Source organism: Tricharina praecox (genome assembly GCF_024521635.1).
Source record: "Tricharina praecox strain CBS 144465 chromosome Unknown BZA05scaffold_2, whole genome shotgun sequence".
Lineage (NCBI taxonomy): Eukaryota > Fungi > Ascomycota > Pezizomycetes > Pezizales > Pyronemataceae > Tricharina > Tricharina praecox.
In genome coordinates, this window is record NW_026250404.1 from 2,091,455 (window position 1) to 2,108,364 (window position 16,910).

At 52.5% G+C, this 16,910-nt stretch overlaps 4 protein-coding genes across 4 annotated transcripts; all 4 read right to left on the bottom strand.

Moving 5' to 3' along the window:
* Window positions 1-1,443: 1,443 nt before the first annotated feature.
* BZA05DRAFT_415417 (major facilitator superfamily domain-containing protein) lies at window positions 1,444-3,207 on the bottom strand (the record flags this gene model as incomplete). The annotated part of the gene is made up of 3 exons (XM_051485308.1): window positions 1,444-1,683; window positions 1,753-2,806; window positions 2,876-3,207. The coding sequence occupies 3 exons, from the start codon at window positions 3,205-3,207 to the stop codon at window positions 1,444-1,446; spliced, it is 1,626 nt and encodes a 541-aa protein (XP_051343800.1).
* Window positions 3,208-4,216: 1,009 nt separating this feature from the next.
* On the bottom strand, window positions 4,217-5,646 carry BZA05DRAFT_367810 (uncharacterized protein). Its single transcript, XM_051481574.1, has 3 exons — window positions 5,138-5,646; window positions 4,581-5,071; window positions 4,217-4,515 (listed from the first exon to the last, which is right to left on the bottom strand). The coding sequence occupies exons 1-3, from the start codon at window positions 5,505-5,507 to the stop codon at window positions 4,405-4,407; spliced, it is 972 nt and encodes a 323-aa protein (XP_051343801.1). The 5' UTR covers window positions 5,508-5,646; the 3' UTR covers window positions 4,217-4,404.
* Window positions 5,647-5,912: 266 nt separating this feature from the next.
* On the bottom strand, window positions 5,913-10,848 carry BZA05DRAFT_113934 (uncharacterized protein). Its single transcript, XM_051478607.1, has 11 exons — window positions 10,140-10,848; window positions 9,533-10,062; window positions 9,355-9,472; window positions 8,714-9,290; window positions 8,036-8,657; window positions 7,871-7,978; window positions 7,478-7,821; window positions 7,345-7,414; window positions 6,686-7,281; window positions 6,306-6,623; window positions 5,913-6,247 (listed from the first exon to the last, which is right to left on the bottom strand). The coding sequence occupies exons 1-11, from the start codon at window positions 10,602-10,604 to the stop codon at window positions 6,210-6,212; spliced, it is 3,786 nt and encodes a 1,261-aa protein (XP_051343802.1). The 5' UTR covers window positions 10,605-10,848; the 3' UTR covers window positions 5,913-6,209.
* Window positions 10,849-13,105: 2,257 nt separating this feature from the next.
* Window positions 13,106-15,738, bottom strand: BZA05DRAFT_114080 (uncharacterized protein). Its single transcript, XM_051478609.1, has 4 exons — window positions 15,011-15,738; window positions 14,312-14,869; window positions 13,337-14,158; window positions 13,106-13,224 (listed from the first exon to the last, which is right to left on the bottom strand). The coding sequence occupies exons 1-4, from the start codon at window positions 15,641-15,643 to the stop codon at window positions 13,213-13,215; spliced, it is 2,025 nt and encodes a 674-aa protein (XP_051343803.1). The 5' UTR covers window positions 15,644-15,738; the 3' UTR covers window positions 13,106-13,212.
* Between the last annotated feature and the right edge of the window lie 1,172 nt (window positions 15,739-16,910).

The following is a 16,910-nucleotide window of genomic DNA, read 5'->3' on the forward strand; positions in this document are numbered from 1 at the left end:
CCCATTCAGCCACACACGCTACATTCAACCTCCCCTCTCCATTCAACCACGCAAGCTCTGCTGCAGTAAATTCTCTTCTTCCTCGAACGAAGGGCCGAAGCATAACAGAGTGAGACGCAGTGGATATAGATATAGGCTTGGAGTTACGCAGCTCACCGGTTATCACTCGACTTACCTCTTCCCTTCCGCCTCTGTTATCGCCATTATCACTCGGCGATACTTCGGCCAGCAAGAACCAACCCGCGGACTCGGGGCCTACGTGCAGAAAGCCGAGTCGACCGAGTGATGGCTGCCGTTCAATGACGTTCAATAGTGCGCGACGGACGACCATGAGCGGCAGCGCCACTCGTCTCCTCCTGGCGGGATTTCGATGTAGATCCGGAGTCACTCTTCAAACTTTGATAGCCCAGTCCTGGTACCGAATCGGTCTCTCCAACATCTGCCAACCGACACCACGTGATTGTGATTTGTGGCGAGACTTTCCCGTCAGCATGTCCGTACTACCTAGCACATAGCAACGGGCTTCCGCACAATCGGCCCACAAAGCTTCTTGACTCTGGAACCCGTATGATAAAGTATGATAAAGTATGACAAAGTGAGCTGTTGTCCGGGTGGTGGATCGTCCGTCCGGACAATAGAACAGGGGACTGGATGTAGGGTGGGGGCCGTCACGGGCGGGTTTCTAGGGCAGGTTTCTGGGGAACGAATACGTCCTGTGCAGGTTTCAGGAGAACGAATACGGCCTGTGCGGAGAGTGGAAAGCCTGGATATATCACTATAGTATAGGTGCCTATAGGTACCTACCTAATCACATGCTGCCTGCTACCTACATGGTCTATTGAGTGGTAGGTAGTCCGGTGGATACCGACGACGGAACAGGATTTGATATAGAAAATAAAGTTCTACCATGAGGTTTGGAACAGCGAGCGACTGATATGTAGATATAATGCAGTCCGTAGAAATATGGGATCCAGATGGGCTCGGGTGATAGACAATGCCGGGGTAGGCACGCGAGTTGTGCAAATGACATGTTTAATAATCGTTTCAATCTTCTAAACCCATCGGCATGCCCGATATGACGCGGCAGCGGCCCGCTGTGTTGGTGGAAGCAACCATGGCAATCGCATCTTTCGCTCATACTGGCACTTCCTAGGCTTTGTGAAGAGAAATTATGGACAAGTACTTCTTAAGTAACCACTGCCGTTTCATTAAAACTTTTAAACAAAAGCACGCACCGTCTATATAACCGTACCGATACAGGGTATGATGCCACTGATTTATAGTGCCTATAATGCCACCTCCAAATATGTCGCCATAAAAACCGCAAAAAAATAATCCAAAAAGATCTTGCAACGAATCGAAAATATCCCTCCCACGATGCCACCCTTGCACCCCCGCAAATATAACCCAATAGATCTAGATCTATCCCCCCCTCCGGGGCACTTAGTCCAAGTTGATGGGGTGGTTCTTCCTGATTTGCGCGCCGTGCTTGTAGATCAACCAGATGGCCGGCACGAGGGCCAAACTGATGAAGCCGAGCAAGCTGTTTCCCCATCCGAGACCGAGCTTTGCGTACATGGGACCTCCAGCAAGCGGGAGGACTGCGCCGACCAAACTCCTGGTTGCCGTCAATGCGGCGACGGCGGAGGCGGCGTGCTCAACGAAGGCGTCGATCATGTAGGTCTGTCATTTCCATCCGTTAGGTTTTTGTAAAGAAGGGGGGGCGATAATAATGATGAAGGGAGAACTAACCTGAACCGGCACAAAAATACCCATCATTCCAATTCCGAAGGGCATGATTCCAATGATGGGAACGATCCAGTGCGTCGCCTTGTCGGCCGACCATCCGTACCAGAAGAGGGATATGGGGATCAAGCAAGCGAAGCCGGCTGACAGCGGCAGGCGCATCTCCGGTTCGGCGACGCCGTTATTGCGCTTCGCCAACGTGACCACCATCCTGTCATTTGTGACAGCCATGATCGCCAGCCCGATGAAGAATCCGATGCCGATGCCGAGGTATGCGAGGCCGGTGATCTCGGGCTCCCAGCCGTACTGCTGCGCAAAGACGAGGGTCATGCTGGTGAAGAGGAGATACAGGATTCCGTAGATCAACGACATGTAGATGCACATCAGAGCGCTGATGGGCGAGCGCGCGATAAGCTTGAGAGGCCGCGTCAAGCCGTTTCTCAACACCTGACGGGGCGTACGGCCGGGGTGACTCTTGTCGTACCAACTGATTAGGTCCGGGTTACCGGTCTCCTTCCTGAGACGAGCAGTCTTGCGGGCGATGAGGACGTGGGGGTTGGACTCTTCGTTGACCACAAAGATCAGCGTAGTGATGAGTCCTCCGGCAATCAGGAGAACCCAGTAAACCCATCTCCATCCGGCCCGCTGCGCCAGAAATCCACCGGCGATGGGGCCAACAACGGGACCGAATAGTGGGCCAAGGGAGTACATTGCTGTTGCCATGCCTCGCTGGTCGGGTGCGAAGAGGTCCGAGATGACTCCACCGCCGATAGTGAGACATCCAGAACCACCCACTCCAGCAAGGAAACGGAACGCAATCAGTGATCCTAGGTTGGGCGCAAGGGCGCACCCAATCTGCCAGACTACGAAGAAGATGTTACCACTATCTAGCACGCGTCTCCGCCCGTAGATCTCCGACAGTGGTGAGAGAAGTAGGGGACCTACGGCCCACCCTAGAACGAAAACCGAAACGACGAACGAGGAAAGTTCGCTGGAGTGATTGTTGAACTCTTTGTTCATGAACGAGATTCCCGGCGCAAACATGGCGGAAGCCAGAGGACTAGGTAGCTGCAAGTCAGTAAACACGGAAGAATATGGCACGGCGGGGTGACCGGATTGCGCAACGCACCTGATGAACGTGATCATTGAAACCAGACTAAGCATAGAGAACTTCTTCTTATCCGTCCAGTTGCGAGGGTTTTCCGGATCATCCTCACTATCCCATCCCACGATATTCCGGGAAAGATCTGTGAGGGGGTGCTCGTAATTGGTCTCCTCGACTTGCGACTTGTGACTCTTGTTAGTCGAGGTGCGTTTGAGTTCAAGTGATCGGCCGTGTTCGAGGTCCTTGCCATGGGCGAGCGGCGACTGTTGCGGTTTGATCTCTTCAAGCTCCATACCGCTGCTACCTTGGGCCACTGAATGTGCCAGCGAACTGGTGGATGAGTTCGGGTCGACCATGGTGGAAGAGCTTGTCTGTGGTGGAGATACGGGGATTTTTTCGTTCGTACGATCCATGGTCATTCCACTCTCCGAAGGAGGACGGAAGAAGGTGAAAGATCTTATAAATCCAGGCGATGCAAGGTGGGGGGCGGTGAGGAAATACTGGTTAGCAGGATAATATCCAAGGCGTCCCAGCTATGTGATTATGGTTGCTGCGGATCCCTGAACCGTGCCGGTGAAGCGAGACTCGAAGGGAAATGTTGCGTCAAGATTCCGGTAATTTCTATCGATCAGGAGCTGCACCGAAGGGAATTGAACTGGCTTTAATAATCGAACAGATGAACCGAATAAAACGGGAATGCGGCGTGATGGTCAGAACAGGAACGAGGGACGTGACGACATCCACCTTGAAGGAGCGAATGAATAAATGTAGATGGACGGTTCGAGAAAGCTATTGGGGGTGGGTGTGACAAAAGGGCAGATAAACCCGGGCCTTAAGGCAGGGCCAGCGGCCGTTCGTGATGGTGACAGCTTGGGGAAGCGGATTCCGCCAGCATCTCGGCTTCCGCCCGCAGCTCGGTTTCCGCCAGGGTCTTTGTGCGACATCAGGATAAGGGTTTCTCCAGCTCAATTCGCACCCCACAACAGCACGGATAATGCATGCTAGCTGTGACGGATCTGACATGATTCGACGCGCGGGCTCCGAAAACGAGAGGGCGGAGCGGGAGACGTCTAGGTATGCATAGAGTAGTGCACTTGGAGCGGGTGCCGGGGAATAGGTGGGTATCCGAGCGCAGCTACACAGATAGGCGGCGTTCCATCACGGTCCGTTCCGACCGGTTTCACGTCGGGCAGAGTTATGCATACGCCGTGGCTTGGGGGTGCCAAGGTTCGGAGTAGGCATCTTCCACGTGTCCGCCACCATGAAGATCTCTGCGATACCCATCGTATCTACATCGTGTGCCGGGTAGCCGGATGTTTAATTTGCTATGTATGCAGCGGAGTATCAGCCGAGTATCAGCCGTTGCCGACGTGTTTTGTGTTCATGCCAAGCTCTGCCCTCATAAACGAGTTCGTTTGGCTGAATCTTAACCTACATACGAACAAGCTTCTGAAATTCACACATATGTAGACACCATTTAAGTTTATATTCCGGCGGGTGCCGCCATAGTTAACGCCGCCCTGTTTATGTATACGAATGCTCTCGTGCGCTTCCTACGCTAACTTTTCCGCCAAAATCTTCTCACTCAGTGCCCACAGACTATCGGTTAGTGTTTGATCCTGCGCCTGCTTTGACGGCTCTGTCACCTTGTTCGGAGGCGTAATCTGTTGACCTCGGCGTTAGCACCTTTCCTCCCTCCCCGAAAGCCCAGGCACCTGGCATCACTCACATATTGGCCGGTAATATTTTCTTTCTTGACATCCTCCGCAGTGGCGGCAAACAGCGCGGGTAGACAACCATCGGTGATAGGGTCCTTCATGAACGTCCTCACGATGGGCGTCGCAACCTTCCCGAGGAGACCATACGCCTCCTCAGCCTGATCTGGTTGCGTAGTGTTCACGGCGCCCGGATGCGTCGCATTAGCGAAGATATTAGCCACCTCGCCGGGCCCGAGCCTTCCGTCGTTGAGCCGCTGCACGAGCCCCCGGATGAACAGGATCTGCGCGAGTTTTGAGCGGTTGTAGAGATACGACGGGCCGATGTCCGTGTTGATCTCGTCGACGCTGGCGAATTTGACGGAGGACGGTGCGGAGCTGTGGAGACTCGATGCTTGGACGACGATGCGGGCGTCGTGGTGCTCCTTCGCCGTCTTGCGGAGCAGCGGGAGGAGCGTCAGGATCAGATGCATCTGGGCAAGGTGGTTGATCTGGAAGTGGGTGTCTATATCTGGGGGTCAACATCTGGGTTCGAAACGGAGGAAGGCCAGACCGATGGGTATCTACATACCGAGACCGTCTTTCGACACATTATAAACGCCCACGCCACAGCCGGCATTGCATACCAGCGCATCCAGTCGAGTAAGCTTCGAGCTTAGTTCCTTCGCAGTCTTATCGACCTGTCGGAGATCTCGGAGGTCGCAGTTGATGTACTCGATCTTGGACACATCGCCGTACTTTTGGAGCTCTTGTTTGGCAAGCGTGGCGTGCTCGGGAAGCTCGGAGAGCATGTACACACGCTCGGGGTTGTGGGAAAGGAGGTTTGCGGTGATACCGAAGCCGATACCGGCAGTACCGCCGGTAACGAGGAAGACCTTCGACACGAGCTGGGGGATTGTGGAGCAGCTCCAGGTCGGCGTAGAGGAGAAAATCGAGGCCATTGTGTGTATGTAACTGTCTGTCTGTCTGTCTGTCTGATGGAGCAATGCGTGAGCTTGGTGAAGCGTATGTAGAACCCATCGACGAAGCGTTTTTGTATGAAAGTAATTCTCGCGCCTACGTCAGATGCGTGTCGTACATCTCGGACCCTGAGGTGGTTCCTGCTCAAGTCCGATCTCAAGCCTCGTCGCTCCATCTCTTGGCATCGTCCGGTGATCTACGGTACGATAATCCATGACGCACTCCGGATCTTGTGTAACACTGGGCACTCTGAATCTTGTGCAACACAGAGCACTCTAGATCCACCCACAGACGTCTGACATCATGAAGTTTACTTTTTGGAGGCTCTCTATATGTAACTCAACAATTTTGTGGACTGCATTTTAGAATAACTCAAAACCTGCAGACCTAGGTTTGGCCCCAGAAGATACATACACACCAACGCGTCCGACGCCGCTCGGGTAATCCTGCCGCCCAAACTCTCGAAGAGATATGTAGAGTTCCGAGGATCCGGCCATCTACGCGAGTGATTTTCAAAGTCGATCGGTGTCGGCGGACCGCCACACGGACATGAAGTAACATCCCGTAGGGATTATGATTAGATTATTTTAACAGAAAAAGAAGAAGAAGAAAAAGAAGAGAATTTCCAAACAAAATCTCCACACTAAAGCGTGTCGCCTCCACGGGAATTCCGCCTATTTCATTCACCGGTAGCCGTTATTCTGAACTACTGGTCTACGATCTTGGACTTTAATCAGCCAGCTGGTTTTACGTTTCAAGGCATTGATATAGGTACTCACAAGTAGTCGGGATTGCCAGCGATTCACCCATTCTTCGCGGAAATCCACTTATCAGAACACTATCGGCGGATGTTCCCGTCAACGAAAGATAGATTCGCGCGCGCGCCGAACGTCCCAGCAATCGAAACGCGATGGGCAATTGGAAAGGATCCATGTTGCCGGGCGTGATGATGTTGCGGTATACGTCCGGATGTGACTTGCGGCTGAGGCGTGCGTATTGGCCGTGCGGGATGCCGAGAAGCCAGGCTGATTGGTAGAGGCGAAGTGCTAGCTTTTGCAGTGCTCGGGAGTCCGGCGGTAGTCGACACAGTATATATCCTGCCAGAAGTGTTGGTTAGAATAAGCATGTACCAGAATCCAGTGCATCATCCTCCACCTACCTTCTACTGTGACATGTCCGTTTACGTCCACTTCAATCAGAGTCTCCTCAAAGTAAAAAAGCGACGCGACCAGGGTATTAGCCACGACCTGGAGCTCAGCGGATATGCTAGGCAAGTACGAGGTATTGACATGCTCGAAGAGCTGATCCATTTTCTCGACCTCGTCGAATTTGGGCAGGCCAATGCCAGTTTCGGCCAGATCGGGGTTTAGTCGAACATACTTTCTCTGCTTATCCTGGTCTCCTCTCTCGATGGCCAATTTTCCAATAAAACTCTTCCAAGCCCGTTGGCCGTTCGTACTGTCCTCTATGACTGTGTTAACAAACTTGAGCATTCTTTTAACGAACAATGAGATCCCCCGCTGATCCGCTTTAGGTACTACGGGCGGAGGTGGTACGGATGAATCGAACGCCGTTCCTATGGACAGGAGTATGTCTGGGTCTCGATTCTTGGATTCCGGCCAAAGCATTTTGCGCTCTTCGTTTGCCAACTCCGCGGGGTTGTTGAATTTGATGGCTCCATCGATGAAGGAGAGAGAACTGGATTTATGATAGAACGGTCTAAAGAACGTCGGCGCTGCGGTGGTGGCTCGGAGTCTTGATGGGGAAAAAAAAGTTAGCGCTTCTGAGTGATGCAGGAAAAGATTGACGAATCCTTACGCTTCCCACGTCTTAACCTCCTTATCCCGATTGGCCGCTCTCAGAAACTTGCATGGAGTGCCTGCGACGTCTGATGGGAGGTGGAATCGCGGTTAGTATCGCCCATAAACCATCAGTTTGGGGAGAAACGTACCACAATCCGTCCGTACCCTATTATAATTGGCGAGCAGAAAAGCCGTTTGGTCGGATTCTACACACGTAGTTACTCCCACGCGGGTTGCAACCGGGAAAGCCTGTGAACTGGAAGCCTGAGCACCGAAGAGTGGTTCCTGGCCGAATATCGACTTCAGGGCTTTTTCCAGTGACCCAGTTCTGTATCTGCTGTGGAAATATCCTTCAATCAATGTACCCAGAATAGGGGTGCCGGTGAGCACACGTTTCGTGAACGCCTTTGCTGCGAGAGTTTTGAAGTCTTCCAGGCATTCTTCGATTTCAACTTGCCGTATTCCCACGCCAAACGCTACTATTCCACCGCCGCTTTTCTCATGTCAGCCTTCCGGCCGGGCAGGAAACCTGTCGAGCTTACCTGGTTCCGATAATCAAATCGAAAAATTGTCGTATCGGTATACCAAGATCGATGCACCGCTCAAGTTGAGCCAAGATTGCCAATTGCACAACAGACCGCATACCACCGCTAGTGTCCGAGATTGTGTCAGCTCCGCTTCTTTGAAGATGGAATAGCTGCTCATACCCGTCGAGTGTCAGAATTCGCAGCCCCGCAGTTGCTGGTTTCGACGCGATTATCCAAGGGGTCGGCCATGGATAGTCCACGTTGCAGCACAGGGGACAGACGGTGATTTCTCTCCGGCCTCCATTGATCGCTTCGGAGTAGTTAACAAAGCATCTGTCGCAGATGATATGGCCACAATACAGGATGTGCATCGGAACGCAATACAAGCATGAAAAGCAAGTAGTGTGACTCCCGGTCGCACCTGTTCCCCAAATATGTGTGTAGCTCCGTAACGTGTGATCGCGGTGCAACATGGCGACTACCTTTTCTTCGTCTTCATCCAAGCCTTCGGGTATATAAGTCTTCCTCTTCAGGTCCAGGAATTTGGAGAGGCGATACTTGAGCTTCACCAGGAAGTCCCTCCTTTGCTGTACCTCGTTCGTATGGAAAGACGAAATATATTCGCCCTTTTCGAAGACCTTCCCTGTTTCGTCTTGGTGTCCTTTGTCATGGCATACGGCAACATTGACGCATCGGTTTCCACGTTTGTCCCGTTTCTCACAACGCCAATGGTTGTTGTAAAAGTGAGTGAGTGTCTTCGCACAGATCTTCTTGTAGCGAAGGAAGACGGACTCCATATGAACTGTGTCTATTGGTTAGATAGTAACGGTAATTCAAGCAAAAGGTAGTAGCACTCACAACGACCCGGAAGAAGTAATCTTGTCGCATTCAGCAACATGCTGGATGCCACCAGGCGAGAGAGCTCCACGGACAACTGTTCTCCTTCCAAATGCGGCTCTTTCTCCATGAACAAAGTGGCCGCCTCGATGATGTGATCTTCGAAAGTCTTCCCGACTCGATTCTTCCGGGCGGCAGCCCTCAAAAAATTGAACGGCCTGTTTGCATGCGTGCAGAAATGCTCAAAGGACGCCCGAAGATATTGCTGCAGCTCGGAGCTCGAGAACAACATGCCAGACTGCTCCCGCCGTTTCCGGGAGTCCCATGCCGCTTGCTTGATCTCCCTGTACAAGCTGTCGTACTGAGTGTAGATGAGATGCGGCGGCCTGTCGGAGCGCGGAATACAGACGATTTTCACGCTGCTGAAATAGCATGAAAGAAGGTCTCCGAGTGAGTTAATCGCCTTCCCCCTTTCCTTCCACTGCTCCGCCAGCCGCCTCAATGACCCGGGCTCGTGGATTGCTGCGCTGAGGTCACCAAGCACCTTTGCTGTTGCTATGTCAGTGTCCCACCAGTTGAGAGAATGGGTGGTATTGTTCTAGTAACTTTTGTCAGTGAGTGCATTCTCGCCCAAAATTCGGACTTAAATAGTAGTATCATGCCTGGTTTTCTAGCGCGTTGACCGCCACTACAACGTGGGGAAGGGTGGGCTGGTTGACGGATTGTTCGAAGGCACCCTCTGCCCAATCGATGAGGGTTTGGATGTGGTTTTCGAGTGTTCTATCGGTGTCAGCTCCGATGTGGTCTTTGGAGAAGGAAACTCATGATCATAGTATGTACCGGAGCTCCTTCGACACGAAGACGACAATGTCCGAGAAAGTGAATAGGACTCGCGGATAAAGTGTTGCGACCAGGTTCTCTCTCGTCACCTTCCCGTCCGCCCACTTGATCTCATACTGTTGTGAGCGCTGTGCGTACATCATCTTACGCTGCTGCATCGGCGACGACCATACAGCCGGCGCGACCTGCGTTTGCCGGCTTTCGTAAATCGCCGGAGTGTTGTTTTTTGTCTTCCGCGAAGGCTCGCTGCCACTCGGTAGCGCAGCCGACGACAAAACACCCCGCAGGCGCTGCATAGGAGTTGATGATCGTGACGTTTGCGGGTAATGGTATGGCTGCACTGCGGATCCGTCCTGAATGTCGCTTTCCATGGGCTTGCGGTTCCCGCCCTGTAGTCCTTCGCAGTCGGCGTAGTAGATCGGCCGCTTCGAGCGGTACGTTTCAGGATCGGGAAACAGATGGACATCGCCGCTCGTTGGAATATGAAGGTTGGCTCCAACTACGGGCGTGACCTCGGAGGAGTGTTTCAACTATGCGATATGGCGGTCAGTCAACAGGAAATGCTCCTCGGCAGCAGAGGCTAGAGTGGTTATCGCCTATTTCGCACCTTCATCAGAGCGTTGATCAATGTGCTCTTCCCGGCTCCCGTAGCACCCACGAAAGTGACAATGCACGGATACTGCTTCCGTGCTGCAGTCTCCTTACTGAACGCGAGATCATCGAACCGCTTGAAGTCCTGCAACATCCGCTTCCCGCTCTCATCGGCCGTGACTCCGAACCACTTTGTCGAAATATTCTCGATATGCCGCTCGGTCTGATTGACCAGATCCTCCTCGGGCCGCAGTATATCATGGATGAGCTTTGCGACGCCCAGCTCCGTTTTCTCGTGTTGTTCGGCCGTGGGTTTCCTCCGGCGGTGGAGCGGTTGCACCCTCCAGCAGTCCTCGCAGTACACCGCCTTGCATTCGCTGCACCAGGAGAGGCTTGGGTGGTCTTCATCCGGTTCTTCCTGGTAAACGCATTCGGCCGCCTCCCAGAGGAGGTGGGTGCTGGCTGTCGAGAGTGCTGACATCGCTGGATCCGGTGGGTTTGGAGGAATGCGACATGAGTCTCCACGACGCGACAACCAGGGTACTCGGGCTTTACATATGCCTCTTTACTCCACGAAGAAAACGAGCGAGTCACTGCGTTTACGAGGCAGTGCGCGCTTTTCTGACTGAGCACTCGCCGCTGTGCGCAGCTGCCGGGAAAAAAGCAAACGTTAATGTTGGCCACCAACCATCGCGTAGGCAGCTGATCCGCACCCGTGTTGTCAGTCCCACATTATTCAGTAAGACTGGAGACAGCGAATCATACAAGAAGTGCCGAGCATACTTTATCTAAACTTCAGACTTGAGGTCTGCCTTGGTTTTCTCCGTTCTCGGATGCATGCACTGCGCACGGATTTCTACATACCCACATCAGCAACGTGAGGCAATGCTACCTATGTGCGCCCGCGGGCGGGTGTGATATCGGCAGCCGCCATCATTACTCTGATCTCCTCCGGGAGATTCCCCAGGAAATCTCAAGTTCCGATCCCTATACATAGTAGGTATGCAGCAGACAGCATCCCAAGCAGTCGCTAGTTAGGCTTCAAGTCGCATAAATGCTGGTGTTAAGAGAGTGCGGGGTAGCTACCCTGCTGCCTGGTATATATCCCGGGCACTACATAGATGCGGTATGCCTGTTGACGATCGTTCGATGCTCGCTAAACGTAGCGAAACGCCAAAACCCGACTTAACTACCGCCGAGTCCATGAAACGATTATGTTTGGCCGTACATGGAAACTCTAGGTATTAGCATCTGTAGGTTGGGCGGTGCGGAAGTTCGGATCGTACGTACGGAAGGCTTGCTAGAGAGAGAGAGAGAGAGCAAGGAATTGAATTGACTGTCTGCTTGGTATCTAGAGATGTAAAAAGAGCGGACAACGTGGGCGCACGGTTTATATACGACAAAAACCAGAGATGCATGCAGTGCTATACAGAACAACACCTGTCTTCCAATCCTCGAGCTTTCTCTTCCCACATTGCGAATGGCCATTGCGTGTCATATATATCTTCTCCCACATTACGTGTCCTGGCTTTTGAGTTTGCCAGGCTAGCTGTGGCGACGCACATTTCTTCAGCATCCACCTAGGCATGTAGAGTAGATGTTGATGAAGTCCACTTGGGGGAGGGGAGTCTTTTCCAAGCGCTGTCCGCCAGCATGAAATCGTAGTGTACCGTATCCGTGGGCACCGGGGGATCCCCTAGTCAGCAGATGGACTACTGTTCTGTTTGATCCTCCTCATATCCAGCGCAAGCGAGACCATAAAGGACGTACACACATGTTACCGGTAGTACTTTTCTCCATTGACGGTTGATATGTACCCAATGTACCCACTACATTCCTCCTAAGTAGGAATGAAGGGCAACTTCCCCACAACGCCCTTCCGAATGCGGCAGAAACTGTACCTATGCTCACTGGGCCCAGTGCCACGGTCCAAGCCGCCCCCGTCGTCGCAGAGCTTTGTCTCGATATCTATGTATGACGCCATCGAGGGCTTGAGTTCAACCGCAGGAACGGACAATGTGATTTCCTGCACGTGCACGCTCACGACGCACTGCGCACAGTGATGCTCGAGACGAGGCACATGTGCGAGGAGGACGGTAGTACATGAGTACATTAAATACTTGTGACCGGCAGCAACACTCAGCTACCTATACGATCTGAGCCAGCTGGGAGCTGAGGGTATCGGAAGGTTTTGGGGGGTTTTGGGGGGTTTTCTCGGAATTTTTGGACCTACTTAGGTATGGTGCACGGGATGTGACTCGTGCTTCGTTCCTGTGATGGGCCGTGGTTGCTAGATTAGCTAGGTATTCGAGATCTTCATTGCACAGGACTCAGGGCTGTGGTTTTGACTGTCAAGGTTCGATTCTTGCTTCCCCTACTGTTACAGAACACTCGGAATTGGTATGACTACTATTAGTATTATCTTCTCAAGCTAGAAACCCGAGCGTATCAAGACACGATCCAACTCCTCAACCCCCCACTCCCCTCTAGCACTACTTCCTTCCGAAACTCCTACCCTCTCATGCCACCCTGGTGAAAGATTCTGGCAGAGCATTCCATCAAACCATGCTCGCGAATGCCACGACCACCACCATAACCGCGACGCTCACGGCAGAAACCGCGCCCCAAATAGCGCCGAGACCACAATCCTTATAACCCACAGACACAGCAACACCGGCGACGATACCCGTAGTGATTCCCAACGCCACGACAACCAAGATACCCAAGAAACTCAACCCTTCAACGAAATACAATCCCCACTCCGGCCCCTGGCTCCCCGGTGCGTCGAGTCGAAGACGGGCTCGCCTCCTCGGTATATACCCGAAATCGGTGCCGAGTTGACCCCGGCTCTCTCGAGAATGGAAATATCGAAGCATGGATGTGCCGCTTAATGGCTGTGATCTTGCGGCAGCGGCATCTTCCCGGAAAACGTAGTGCTCTTGGCTTTCTAGAAGCGCTGGGGCGGTGATTTCGATGTGATCGCCGTCGGATATCTCGAACTAGGTAGTAGATAAACCATAGGTTAGTTTAAGGGTTACTCTCCTTTTCGGAATCCCTAATAGGAAATTCCCCCGGCGTGTCGATGAGAACTATGATTTGCTCTAATGAAAATGCGGCCTTTAGAAAACCCCATACGCTACCGAGAGCTAGGATGGTGAAGTCATGTGGACTCTAGGGTATTGTTAGGACCGGGAGAGATGGGGTAAGGCTTACCTTCACGAATTCGATACGAGCCAGCATCCTCAAAGATATGCAACGCCTGATGCTACCAGTGATGCTATAGAATTCTTTCCGAAACGAATCAAAGATTTGTCGATCAGAAGTTGGGTCCGTGATTTGAATCTGCCGCAGTAGACACTCATGCCGAAAACCGTCCCGCAACCGAAGCTTACTGACATCAAAGCACAGTAAGATGTATTGCGACTCGTGGTTTACGTTTGTAGTATCGGGTGAAGTCCTAGTCTCCTTATCCTGTGCGGCTTTGGAGATCCCATCGGACTCACTCGTAATGGAAGGAGTCTGGCCGGCAATTCCAGTAGCGGAAGATGACCATCCTTCCGATGTCGTCTCTGAAGACACCGCATCGGCCATTGCATCCAAAGGCAATTGAAGCGGTATCCTTTGGGATTGGGCCACAGAATCTCCGTTATATGTAAGCTCTGGCGGATCGAACGGCCACCAAGCCACTGGGAGCGGTAGTCCTTTTTCCAGCACATGCTGACATCTAATCCATGTACGTCGAGCACAAGACGGGGGATGAGGATTTTGGGTTTCGACGTCGGAAAGGTTGACCTCTGCAACAATCCCGATGCTTCGATCCACAATCTTGAATGAAACGTGTCGGTCGATTGAAACGCCACCGCTAGATTCCGGACTGGTCGTGCCCTGGACTCTCTCATGGTTATGTTTCTGCGATACATCTGACAGGGAGCGTTGGAGTTGGGTTTCAATCTTGGCGGTATCGTCGTTCCTCGTTGGAAGCAAGGTGTGTCCAAGCCCAGCTGTCTCTCCAGAACTGGTTGCACAGCACGAATTCTAGGTACTCGCGTTAGCAAAGATGGGTATATATGGTCGATAGTCAGTTGCAGGGCTGTCTTTGCGGAATTTCGGGTCCGTAGCATGCACACGGAAACATATGGAAACTTCTGTGGGGCATTATTTAGGCGGGTTTTCTGGGGGTAATATCACCTCTGCAGGCAATCGTTCTTCCTCCGGCATCATCATCACCTCCCGGCCCTCTCGGCCCAACCGAGTCCGCAGGTCTTTGCGAGCAGTCTCGAGCTTCATCTTCGCAAAGCTACCAATGGTGCTTTCCTCCTCAGCGAAAAATGTCTGCGGGTAGTTATCTGCATCCTCCATTTCTAAATTGTCCGGATCGTATGCTTTCGTCGCTGGTCTTTGGTGATTCTCTATATCTTCATACCCCTGCAGCTGAGTTTTCCCTTTAATCCACTCGCCATCAGTCGTCAACATTCTGCGATATATCCCCGAACTCAAATCTTCATTGCGGGTTGGCGGCACTAGAGATTCAACCTCGACGGCTTCATCGCTGGTTGCAGGTAGTGGTGCAAGCTCAACCTCGGTGGCCGCATTGCAGGTCGTGGGCGGTGTCTCCGAGTCACATGAATTATCGAACCACGATTGCAATTGCTCCTCCCCCGAGTCAGTTGAATCGTCGAGCCACGATCGCAAATGTTCCTCTTCCGAAGATTCTGCCGCTTCAGAACTTGTCGTCCACCATTCAGTCTAGATGTATGCGTTAGTCAATCGATTTAATGTATCATAGTAACCACCAAGTAGCGAGGGTAGGACGTATTTGTGAGGGCAGGGAGACAGTAGGAAGGATTTTCGAGGCATAGTTTACAAGTTACCATCGGGCGTCATCACCTCTCGCAGCTGGGGTTTTTCCTCCACCGACACGGCCGACTTCTCTCGAGGCTCCCCGGGCTCAAGATCTTTGTGGGCAGTCACCGTCTTCGCCCCTCTCTCGTCCTCGATGGGTTGGGCTGCCTTCGCAATGCGCTCCGCTGGCGGGTTGCAATCCACCACCGTCTCCGAAACTTTGGCCACGACGTCACCGAGGCTTTTCCTGTCGTCCAGGTTGAGCTTCAGGGAATCAGGGAACATATGTTCCAAGTGCTCTGCGAGGGTCTGCATCGTCTTCAAGAGCCGTTTCGGGGCCTTTTTCGACCTGTGTTTTCTCTTGACCCAACCGCCTGGTTGGACCTGCGAAGCCTCGCAACTCCGGTAGTCTGCCTCCAGCCTGCGAACATGATCACAGAAGCTGAGGAGGTCGTTCAGTGGCATATCATCCCGTGACATCCTGTGGAGGATCGTCCGTAATCGTTCCCTGACTCGATCAAATTCTCTGTCTTCCGTGTACTTCATTTCGTCAAGAATCGTGCCGAGACGGGTTCTCGTCGTTCCAAGGCTGAGAGGTTCTATGTCGCCCGCGTCTATCATGGGCCCGTCCGCAGGAGGTTTGCCAGGATCAGACGTGAACCGGTGGATGTGATCCATAGCTGCGACGTGTCGGTTTTGCTTTCCGTATGCTCAAAGAGAGTACATACGGGGTGGGAGGGAGGGAGGAAACGATAAAGGAAGAACCGGCGGACAGGGACGATTTGTATGGTGGTGGAGGCCTTCAGCTGAGTTTATGCGGCTCTCTATCAATAGGTAGTCATTCTGCAGGATTCTGTAAGAGGTCTGGTTAGATTACATCAAACACTGGAAGGACGATCAGGTAGATCATCCTCTTCGGTGCTTCAATGAGAGTGGTGATGGTTTCACCGCTGCGGTGATCAGTCTATGGCTTGTGCATGGGCAAAACAGGTCTCCGCTTTGGCCACCGATGGGGCATATGTAACCATATCCCTCGGCCGTGAGGCTAGGTGCTTCTTGACGTACATCCGAATCTTGGAGAAAGTCCATTGGCCGGGTGTCGCCACGGTTGAGTCGGGACTCGGGACGAGGCTGAAACCTCCAATGAGGCCTTCCGAACGACTACTTCTGAGACAGATAGGTATCATCCGAAAACACCCTTAGAAGCGCAAACTAAAGAAGAATATCAGCCATCAGCCTATCAGTTGTGCACTTGATGCGGCAGGGTGCGACTTTGCAACTTGGTGCTGTTGCAGTCATCGCGGCACTGGTCGTGTCCATTAAATTCGGCGCTCAATGCGGCCATCAAATGTGACAGCTCCGCAAAGTCGCAGCTGAGACAGGTGCACTCAATGCGGCAACGCGGGCAGTTCCCCACGGAAAAGTCGCAGTTGTAGTCTTTGCGGCAATTGTACAGCTGTATTTCTCGATGCGTCGTCCGATTCGGATGTCGGCCGATAGTATCATCTGCATTGACTGCTATCGAATAGGACAAGCCACTCGCGACGATCGTTTGGCATCCATCAAACCAGACGCATCAATTGTGAGTGCTTTTCCGAGGGCTTTTTGACAATGTGAGGAGAAAGGAAGCACACAGAGAGGAGAGAGGAAATGGAAGGTTGGCTGTCTGTTCGATAGATGATGATCGAGAAAGAAGAAGACGACGACCCTGCCAGGCCCGCCAACCTTAATTCCCACCAAACTTTGATGCCCACTGCTAACCACATTCGTCTTCTCCCGCCGACGGGTGTCCTCCTTCCTCCCTATCTTCGCGTGTACGACTACGGCGTACATCACTACTACAAGTACATAATTCACAAACCCATCGCACCCGTGAATCAATCACCCACTTCATCCATCAGTAGTACATGCATTTTCCCGATCGCGCAACCTGAGCGAGCTTATG